This window comes from Carassius auratus, chromosome 44 (genome assembly GCF_003368295.1).
Source record: "Carassius auratus strain Wakin chromosome 44, ASM336829v1, whole genome shotgun sequence".
NCBI lineage: Eukaryota > Metazoa > Chordata > Actinopteri > Cypriniformes > Cyprinidae > Carassius > Carassius auratus.
This window is the reverse complement of record NC_039286.1, coordinates 9,525,578-9,535,862: the sequence shown is the minus strand read 5'-3', so window position 1 is coordinate 9,535,862 and position 10,285 is coordinate 9,525,578. Positions and strand designations below refer to the sequence as shown.

Sequence of the window (10,285 nt, the reverse complement as noted above, 5' to 3'; positions counted from 1 at the left end):
ACTGTCTGAGATCAGGAGGGGGTGGTCCGCAACACAACACGAGATAAACTGGATTCGTTCATACTTCAACCGCTGGGGCTCTTCTGCATCCTCGCCATACACACACAAACGCGATGAAATCAAGCCTAAACACGGCATGAGCTCGCCAGAAGCCAGCGGCACCGACACAGCTGCCACCTTTTAATAACCGGACGCTCTTCTCCTCTCCGGTTCACCGACTTTGTAGTGTTCGGGATGGGTAAGGAGGTGAACGGCGTCTCTCGGAGTCGCTTTGAGGCGAGTAGCCCATGTTTATTTGCAGATTGACATTGCCGATGTAAACAACCTTGCGTTTTTATTCCTAAACGACTGAAATGATGGAGGATTCTACGTGTTGTCGCGGTAGACGAGGCCGAGCTTCCGCAATCATACTTATATGAGTTCAGCTCTTCTAATCACTTGTCAGTCTGTAAAACACGTTCAGTTATGTATGTTGACCAAAGGCAACATCAAATCCAACGCTATGGCTCTTTAAAGTCGCTATATTTTGTTTTCTGTCAAGTCTACTTTGTATAAACACAACCATTCTTCCAAGCTTAACGAGCCACAAACGCTGCTTTAATGTTACTTTTTTATTATTTACGTGAAGCAACAGTAGGTTGCGTTCTACGCTTCGAGTGCTTTTATAAATTAAACTGGTTAACTTAGCTGAGATTATAGGAGACGGATAATGGTGGTAGGCCCACGGGCTGAAGTGAGGAGGAAACAGCCAGCCAAAACAAAAGCTGGATACATATACACGGGCCTTTACGCGTAAAAACACGAGTGTATTACAACTCATCACTACCGAGAACAGTTGGGCCTGTTTAAGCAAACATTTAGTTTGTTGTTTACATCGAAGATGCTAGATAAGCCGTGTTTAAACAAGTTAGAACTGTGTTTACATCGGGAGTGTCTCAAATCTGAGTGAGCTGACTATCTAGACTGTTTATAAGACTCGTGCTGCCGTTTTGGCCGCCTGTGATGCTGACTAGGTAGGCGACGTACAAGGTTTGAAACAAAGCCTTAATGTTGGGGCACATGGCATTGATGCTTTGCTTTAAAATGCTATGTGTTGTCTATAGTTGCTCAGATTCAGACATGCAGTGTCAAAGTGAATACATTGTTGACCAGTTATTAAAACTTAATTTGTAATATAATGCTCCAGTGTTGATCTACCCTGTAATATGTTTGAATGAAATCTATCCGAAACCAAATTTACCATGGTATCTAGTTTCCACCACATTACCACAGGCATTTAACTCCTTATACAAAATAGATAAAACTTTTTTTTTTTTGCCATTTTAACCATTCAGTACTTGATATTATTTTCAAATTATTGTCTTATTGTATTATTTTCTGTCCTCTTTGTATGCCAGTCTAATTTTTATGATAACAATTTCAGCATAGCTGATGTGAACGAGATATTGCACAAAGTATAGAAGAATGGGAATGAAAAAATAAACATTAAGTAATTATAATCACACAAAAAAAGATAATTTGTGATATAATAATTAATGCATTCTTGATATCTTATTTACTAGCCACATATGGCATAAAAATAACATGCATATTTTAAAACCTTATTATTAACATTTGAATGATCTTCCATAATCATAATAGTCAATTATGACTTTATAATAATAGCCCTGACATTTAAGTGGAAATTATGATTACTATGGTTCATTTTTGTTAAGATACAAGGCATAGTTGCAGTATTTCTATGGTAAAGGCATGAATGTAATCAGTATTTAAGAAGCACTACATTGTTATCAGCTTAGCACTGTTTCTTTTTTAAGGATCTGAGTGATTATCTGGATGTTGTTTTGCTGACAGCAGTGTGAGAGTTATATTTACAAATGACTGACAGCTCATCTTATGCTCAGTTGCTTGATTGTTACTGCACAATATTGTTACAATATTACTGAGGAAATTAGGTTGTTTATGGGTAAACAAGGTATAGCCAACAAAAATATCTAAACCAATTAGAGACCTTTTGTCGTGAGATGTTAGCTAATATTACACATGAGATAACAAGAGATGTAATTCGGTAAAATTGTTGTTAGTAGCAGTTATTTATAAAGGGAAATGAGTGCAAGGATATTTAGAAACCATTCAAACAGGTTAAAGTTCTTCTCAAACACTTGCCTGCTAGGAATGTACGTATAAAAAAAAAAAAAAATTGTATATAGTATAATTGTGTGTATATATATATATATATATATATATATATATATATATATATATATATATATAAACTGAAAAAAAAGAAGAAAATAAATACAAATTATATAATTATTATTAATTTTAATATTGTTTTTGGTTATGAAGTATGACCTGCACTTGTCTTTGTGAGATTCATACATGCTAGAACAATTACAAGAGCCATTTAGGTATAAAAGGGATTTGGTGAGGAGAAAAGACATCTGGTGATGTGCAGTGTTTCAGATGAGCTGGAAACAAGTGATCAATCATTCCTGGTTTCTAACAGTTTGCAGTCAGACAGCACATGGCTTATCCTTAAACAAACAAACAGATGGAAAGTCGCCCCATACAGAATGGATAGGTGACAAGAGAGAGGAACAATACAAATGAGAGAGTTCATAATAAAGAATAGCTGTGAGCTATCTCACACATTGTTTGTTTCGATGCTTTAAAGGGACTGTTCACCTAAATATGAAAGTTTAGTCATCATTTACTCCCCCCTCATGTCATTCCAAACCTGTAATGATGTTCTTTCTTCTGTGAAAACACAAGAAGAGATTAAAGTGAGAAGGCTCATGAGTTGTGAAGCTGTAAAAATATGAATAAAGTCCCATTCACACCAAGAATGAACTATAAAGATAATAATAACTATATTATCATCCACACCAAAAATAGAAACTATTCATGTGTGCGCCACTATTCTTGGATGTGAGGTAGTCACTTCTTAAAAAAGGGAACATCCGGTCCGTTCTGAATTATTCAGCAGGACAATGTGTATCTCTTGTTACCTCTTGGAAAAAAGGTTTTGTGGTTTTATGAGAACAAGACATCTGGTATTAATTTCATGTACTATATTTGACACAATGTCAATTTTGCCTGTAGGGCAAAATTCCATCTGCAAAAAAAAAGGGAACTTGGGATTGAAATTCTTTATTTCAGAAAAAAAAAAATTATTAAAATACATTCAATCGGCAAATTTCTGAAAACATTTTAAAGTAGTTACCCCAAAATAAAAAATTATATAAAATAAAAAGCTGAAAATTTACTCACACCCTCAATGTCATAGATGTAAATGAGTTTCTTTCTTCATCTGAACAGATTTGGAAAAATGTAGCAGTACATCACTTGCTTATCAGTGGATCCTCCGCAGTGAATGGGTGCCGTCAGAAGGAGTCTCCAAACAGCTGATAAAAACATTGTGAATTCGTTTCTTACAAACACAGCTTCTCATTTCACAGTATGTTAATTGATGTACTGGAGTCTTGTGGATTACTGTGATGTTTTTATCACCTGTTTGGACTCTCATTCTGACGGCACCCATTCACTGTCTGCAGAGGATCCATTGTGGAGTTGGTGAAGATTTGATTATGAACTAAAAAAACGAATTAGACGGTGTATATATATATATAAATGGCTGCCCTCTGCTCTGTGTGTGTGTGTTTACGGTGTGTGTGTGCACTTTGGATGGGTTAAATGCAGAGCACGAATTCTGAGTATGGGTCACCACATTTGGCTGTATGTCACGTCACTTTGTCACTTTGAAAGAGTGTAATTTGCTTTAGCATACTCTAAAAACCTGTCGTTGACCTTTGAACTCGTAAGACACACAGTTTTATAAAAGCATGTCTTTCTGTGTCCTCAGATGTTCTCCAATAATGACGAGGCTGTTATCAACAAGAAGCTGCCGAAGGAACTGTTGTTACGGTTGGTGTGAAACCATTCAGCACTTCTCTCTCTTCCTGCTTCATTTCCTTATTTTAATAATGTTGTCTTGTCAAAAATCTTAATCATCTCTGTCTTCTTCATCTGACCTTATATGTGCTGTTTTTATAGCATAGACCTGTGATCAAAAACAAATAATGAAGACTTTAATGACATTCCTATCACAGCCTTTTGTTGATGTTTGCAAATAGTCCTGATGTTTTTCTGCAGAATTTTCTCATTTCTGGATGTAGTCACACTTTGCCGCTGCGCACAAGTCTCACGAGTAAGTGTGATTTCTCAGCACTTTATAGATTATATAAGTGTCTGTTTTGACATTTGCTCAATCCATGGTTTTAAGAGCCTGGAAAAATGGTCACACTGTCAAAACATCTACTATAACATCGTAAAAAAAATATTTAGTGGATTAAATGTTGCTTGCAATGATAATTTGTCAGGATGTACAGCTACTTTTGAATGGCTGTCTATGGAGAGAAATGAAAGAGCTCTTCTAGAATAATAGTTTTAGTGTATATGTATCTATAGTGGAGTATTGAGTTTCTCATTTTCTCTCTCTTTTTTTCTCAGTCTTGGAACGTGTTAGCGCTGGATGGCAGTAACTGGCAGCGCATTGACCTCTTTGACTTCCAGAGAGACATTGAGGTGAGTAGACAGTGGTTGCTCTTAAACTAGACAGTTCAAATTTTGTTCGAACTACTTAAATACAAGGAATGTCAGACATTATTTAACATGAAAGTTGCTGAAGTTTGTAAAAATCTCTTCATTCACAGGGCCGTGTGGTGGAGAACATCTCAAAACGGTGTGGAGGCTTCCTAAGGAAGTTAAGTCTTAGAGGATGTCTTGGAGTTGGAGACAGCGCTCTCAGGTGAGGAAGAGGGAGCGGCAAAAGGATGAAACTACTCATTCTTGAAGACCCATTTGGAGATAAAAATGAAGACTCAACCTCATGTCGTTCCTTAAGTCTTCAAGACTTTAAAATTATAATTTTTTTAATATATATATACATTTACATGTATGCATTTGGCAAAAGGCTTAACTAAAGCAATTAACACTGCTGGAATTTACAATGACCCCAGACCTTTGAACGGTAGCATTCATTTTATCTGTTATATTTTTGAACTTGTATTTTTGTTTTGTTTTTGCTGACATTGAGAAATGTCCCTAGTACCTGACAGATATCATTGAAATAGATGTTTTGAGAATCCTACCTATCTTTTTGTCAACTCTACAGCAGAAAAGACAGATGATACAAATAATTGCTGCCTGTCAACATTTTTGACTTCAGTTTTAGCAAATTAAAAGTCAGCTGAAGTTACAGTACTTAAAGGGGTCATATGACGTTGGGTCAGTGTCTAAACAAATAGCACATGCTGTCAGTGATTTCAACCACTAGAGGCCGCTGTCGCACTGTACAATGAAAACAGACCCTTCTCAGCCGCTCCAGCAATGGACGCAACCTGGAAAACTATGGGCATGGATTTTTGCCGATAACCGTTTCAGCAATCAACTATCGGTGCCGATTAATCTGTAAAACCGATACATTGGTCGACCTCTAAAATTACTGATCATAATGACTTATATTGTCTTTTTACGAGTGGTGTTGCATATCGCACTGCGTAAATATAAAACCATGTCTGCATTTTTGATCTGATAAACGCTACACTACACTGCTCAAATCTTGCATTTGAATCATTAGTGGCAAATTCATTAAAAATGAAAACGTACTTACAGGCTTTGAGTCAGAAGCGCCAGACTGTCCCTGCAAAGTTTGAATTGCCCCACTTTATAGAAACCGACTCCATATTGTAAGCTATTCTTCTAGAAATCAGTTCATTGTCCTCCATAAAATATGATGCACACATGAGCCGTAGAATGAGGCGTTTTAGGAGGCCGTGGTTGATCTTAGAAGAATATCTTTTATTATCAATGTTTCGTACCGGTTTGGAATGACATGATTATTGATTAATAATCCCTTTAATATATATTTAATAATAGTATTGCAAATGAGTTCAGTAATTATATCTGGGCTTTACATTTAGACTAAATATATTATTGTGACTTGGAGGGAAATTCAAGTCTTGTTTAATATAAAATATGTTTTTGTCTCCCGCAGAACTTTTGCCCACAACTGCAGGAATATTGAGCTGCTCAGCCTCAATGGCTGCACCAAGATCACTGACAGGTGGGTAAAACATGTAACGGTGTGTGTCTGTAAGTGTTTTGATCTCTGTTGAACTTCTTTCTTTCTTTTTGCAGTACCTGTAACAGCTTGAGTAAATTTTGTCCCAAACTGAAGCACTTGGATCTTGCCTCCTGCACCTCAATCACAAACCTGTCCCTCAAAGCTCTGAGGTCAGAGGTTGTAGATACACATACTTGCTGGTTGAGCAAAATGCTTCCCTGAGGCTAAACGACTCTGTCTTTGTCATTTTAGCGAGGGCTGTCCGTTGCTAGAGCAGCTGAACATCTCGTGGTGTGATCAGGTGACCAAAGACGGCATACAAGCGCTCGTGAGATGTTGTCCAGGACTCAAAGGCCTGTTCCTCAAGGGCTGCACACAGGTCATTCTCTGCTTTCACAACACGTTCAAGTCATCTTCACTGTTCTTCCACCTTCTCAATCTTATTTGGACCCACTTATAGCTAGTTCTAAGTGTTTTTTAAAATATATATTTAAATGTGCAGCGTGTCCCCCCACAGCGCTGATATTGTGAACTAAAATAAAATTGTTTTCAGGTGATTGAAAGAGAGCTGAAAATGTTCTGAAATTAGATTAAAACTTTTAAAAACATAAATGAAAGTGAGTAATGTTGTCTTGGCATCTGACTGAAATAAGTTTAATTACTAAATTGACTAAAACTTAAATTAAACTGAAGTATTATAAAAATGTATTAATAGCACTACTTCTCAATGATATTTTTAACTATATCGAAAATGATTAAAAATCAGTTTTGGTATTTGAAATAATTTTAATGAAAAACTTTTAAATACTTTAGAAAATGAAACAAAAATGTGTTGAAGTACGTATTTGAAATAATGCAGATAAAAATTTACATGAAAAACTTTAATTTAGATATTTAGAAAATGAAACAAAAAGTTAGGCTAAATGAAATTAGCTGAAGTAGAAATAGTAAAAAAATTTGTAATTGATAAATCTGAAATAAAAATGTATTAAAGTCATATGGAGAATTAAAAAAAAAAAAAAGTAATAAAAATTACAAAAGCACATAAACTTACTAAAAGATAAACTAGAAATAAAACTGAAACTATAAAAACTAACTAAAATCTAGGTCGGAATATTAATAAATTATATAGTCCCAACCCAAAAGAATGGCATCGGTTGAAACACAAAAAATAAAGCAGAAATAAGTAAATATATGATGAAATTTTTTTTTAAATAAAAATTCTAAATGGGTTATTTCATATTACTAAAACTATTACATAAGAGAAATATCTCTAAATATTTTACATTTATTTGAAAGTTAGAAATATTTGTAAAAAAGTAACAGAATGACAAAAGCACATTACTAAAATTACTTAAACTTAAACTAAAATAAATAAAATGAAAATATAAAAGTAAAAGCTAATTTAAAATATTACACAAATTAAACAAATTGGCCACATTCGATTACAAAGTGTAAAAAATGATGTGTCAGTTAACCTCAGTTAAAAAGTGGTTCACGTGTTAACATGGGATTTTGCATACGATGACAACTGGACAAGGACAAAAGACACCATAAACATTGTCTGAATGTGACTGTATAGTTTCAGAAGACATCAAGTACGTTTAATTTGATGGTAACAGTTTTTATTGATTCTGCAAAACTCCTTTTTTTGTATTCTACATAAAAACAAATGAGCTTTAAACAACACGAGGCTGCGTAAATAAGTAAATTTTTGGGTGACTTTAAATCCAGTCATTATCTGTCTCTCTCTTAATAGTTGGAGGATGAAGCACTTCAGCATATTGGAGCACATTGTCCAGAGCTGGTCACACTCAATTTGCAGACGTGTTCAGTAAGTCACTCATATTTGTTATTCATCAAAAGACAACTGTTCTAAACTCGATGGAAAACTCCCTTTATTCGACTGCAACAATAGCCGTTCACAACAACATAACAGTACCAGAAGCAGCGATCGCTCTCTCACATAAGAGTCTTTACTTCCTCTCAGTGTAATATATGCAAACTTGTTACATGTATACAAAATCAGAATGTATAACCTTGACTGAAACTTTACAAACTCCATCTCTTCTTAAAAAATATATATATATATTTCAATATTCAGCACATGCCCTAGGAGCCCTATAAAACAGCAAAACATTCACATCAAATAACCTTTTTTTTTAAATAGCATTTTTTTAGAGCTTGTGTCCTTCACAAAGTGCCTTAATTAATTGCAGTGGTGATGCCCCCTTGTTTGTAAGGCAGTCTGCAGGTTGTTCTTTTATATTACACCACAGCACTCATTCAGCCCTTTGTGTTTGAATACGATCTTTGATGCTGCTTATGTCCAGGTGCAGTCTTTTCTCAGCAACTGATTTTGTGGACTTCAGTGGAACAAGTGAATGATGGTCAGTGACACATTATTGGTATGGCATGTTCAGTGTCACCCATAGTCAGCTCAGAGAACATTGCCAATGTTTCACCAGCTAGAGTGCTTCGCACAATCCTTTTGACTCTTTTTGACTGCCAGGAAAGGGGAGAGAACGTCCCGTTTTCTCCCATGAGAACAATCAGATGCCCACCTTGAGTCCCCCCATCTGAAAGATTCCCAAATGAGGCATCACTGTATACAACCATCGTCTTTGCTCAGATATTGGAAGTACAGAACTACCTTTTTGGACTTCAGTTTACACACTATTCTGTTTGCTTCAAGAATAGTCTGCACAGTTGCATTTTTTTATGCTTGATGCTAAGCTGCTGGCATCAAACATTACATCAGGCCTGCTCGGCCTTGCAGCCCAGAGAATTCTGGCTACCTTGGACCTTCGTTGATCTTAGTCAGAGAGACTTGTTCCACAGTTCGAGAAGGATCCAAATGTATGGGCTGCAATGCTTAACCTGTTAGCCTGCACCCAGACGCGGGCACCCTGTAGTTTCCTGATGTACCTGCATTTTATTGTCCACAGTCTCAAAGTTTATTCCCATGTAACAGAAGCTGTTACACTCCTCACATCAAACTTGAAACATGGATCTGAGATGAGGTATTACTGTTGTGGAGAAGCTTTGTGTGCCTCCCCATATAAAGTCATCCACATGGCAAGCGAGTACCCCAGTGCGGTCCTGATCTAGCCAATACACAGCAGGATTTACTTAGGACATTGTTTCTCCTGAAATCATGACAATCTCCTTCACTCTGTTATACCAGTAGAGTGACGCATCGGCCAAACCCTACACACATTTTTTAAGCTTCTATAGTTTTCCTTCATTGTTGGCTTGATATAAAGGTCACAAGACAGCTCCATTCCCTGTAGAAATGCAGATTTTATATCCATGGAGTTAAGTGACCACTGTCTTTGACAAATCACTTCCACAAGAAGCCAAAGACACTCTGAAGCACATGTTTTGGTGAGTCCTTGTTGAGTTCTGACACCTCTAGCGACGCGACGAGCTTTGGGTACAATCCCCTTCAATGTCTCTTTGTAGGTACAAACCCACCTAGTTGAAATGCACTTTTGTCCCTCATCCTTCACTTCTTCAAAGACACTGTTATCTCTCCAACTCATTATTAGGGCCCGAGCACCGAGGTGCGAGGACCCTCTTGTATCTGCTTTGTTTTTTATTATTATTAGGGCCCGAGCACCGATGGTGTGAGGACCCTCTTGGAATTGCTCCGTTTATTATTATTATTATTATTATTATTAGGGCCCGAGCACCGATGGTGTGAGGACCCTCTTGTATCTGCTTTGTTTATTAGGGCCCGAGCACCGAGGTGCGAGGACCCTCTTGTATCTGCTTTGTTTTTTATTATTATTAGGGCTCAAGCCCAAAGGGCGAGAGGCCTATTGTTTTCCTTAGGATTATTTTTAGGGCTCAAGCCTGGAGGGCGAGAGCCCTATTGTTTTCCTTAGGATTATTTTTTATTATTATTATTATTATTATTATTTTTTCTAACGTTAAGGGGGCTTTTGGGGTCCTTAACATGCTCGAAAACTCTTGAAAATTGGCACACAGATTGGAACCTGCGGCCATTAGGGTCGGGCAGAGACTGATACACGGGCGTGGCACAGGGGCTCTACAGCGCCCCCTGGAATACTGAGGGCCATATATCATACATACTTGCACGTAGACACATGAAACTCGGTACACATGTAGATCTCATTAAACCAAACAACTTTC

The 10,285-nt window shown here is 36.7% G+C and overlaps 1 protein-coding gene across 1 annotated transcript; it reads left to right on the top strand.

Moving 5' to 3' along the window:
- Positions 1 to 9,675, top strand: LOC113062413 (F-box/LRR-repeat protein 20-like). The gene is made up of 9 exons (XM_026232245.1): positions 1 to 276; positions 3,866 to 3,927; positions 4,156 to 4,210; positions 4,513 to 4,587; positions 4,716 to 4,810; positions 6,059 to 6,127; positions 6,202 to 6,297; positions 6,380 to 6,506; positions 7,887 to 9,675. The coding sequence occupies exons 1-9, from the start codon at positions 235 to 237 to the stop codon at positions 8,004 to 8,006; spliced, it is 741 nt and encodes a 246-aa protein (XP_026088030.1). The 5' UTR covers positions 1 to 234; the 3' UTR covers positions 8,007 to 9,675.
- The last annotated feature ends 610 nt before the right edge of the window (positions 9,676 to 10,285 follow it).

What these genes read in the sequence shown, in the direction of transcription:
- LOC113062413 (XM_026232245.1), top strand. Translation starts at nt 235, where the DNA reads ATGGGTAAGGAGGTGAACGGCGTCTCTCGGAGTCGCTTTGAG. An exon ending in TCTCTCGGAGTCGCTTTGAG is followed by an intron (nt 277 to 3,865) that starts GCGAGTAGCCCA and finishes CTGTGTCCTCAG; the next exon opens with ATGTTCTCCAATAATGACGA. An exon ending in TGCACCAAGATCACTGACAG is followed by an intron (nt 6,128 to 6,201) that starts GTGGGTAAAACA and finishes TTCTTTTTGCAG; the next exon opens with TACCTGTAACAGCTTGAGTA.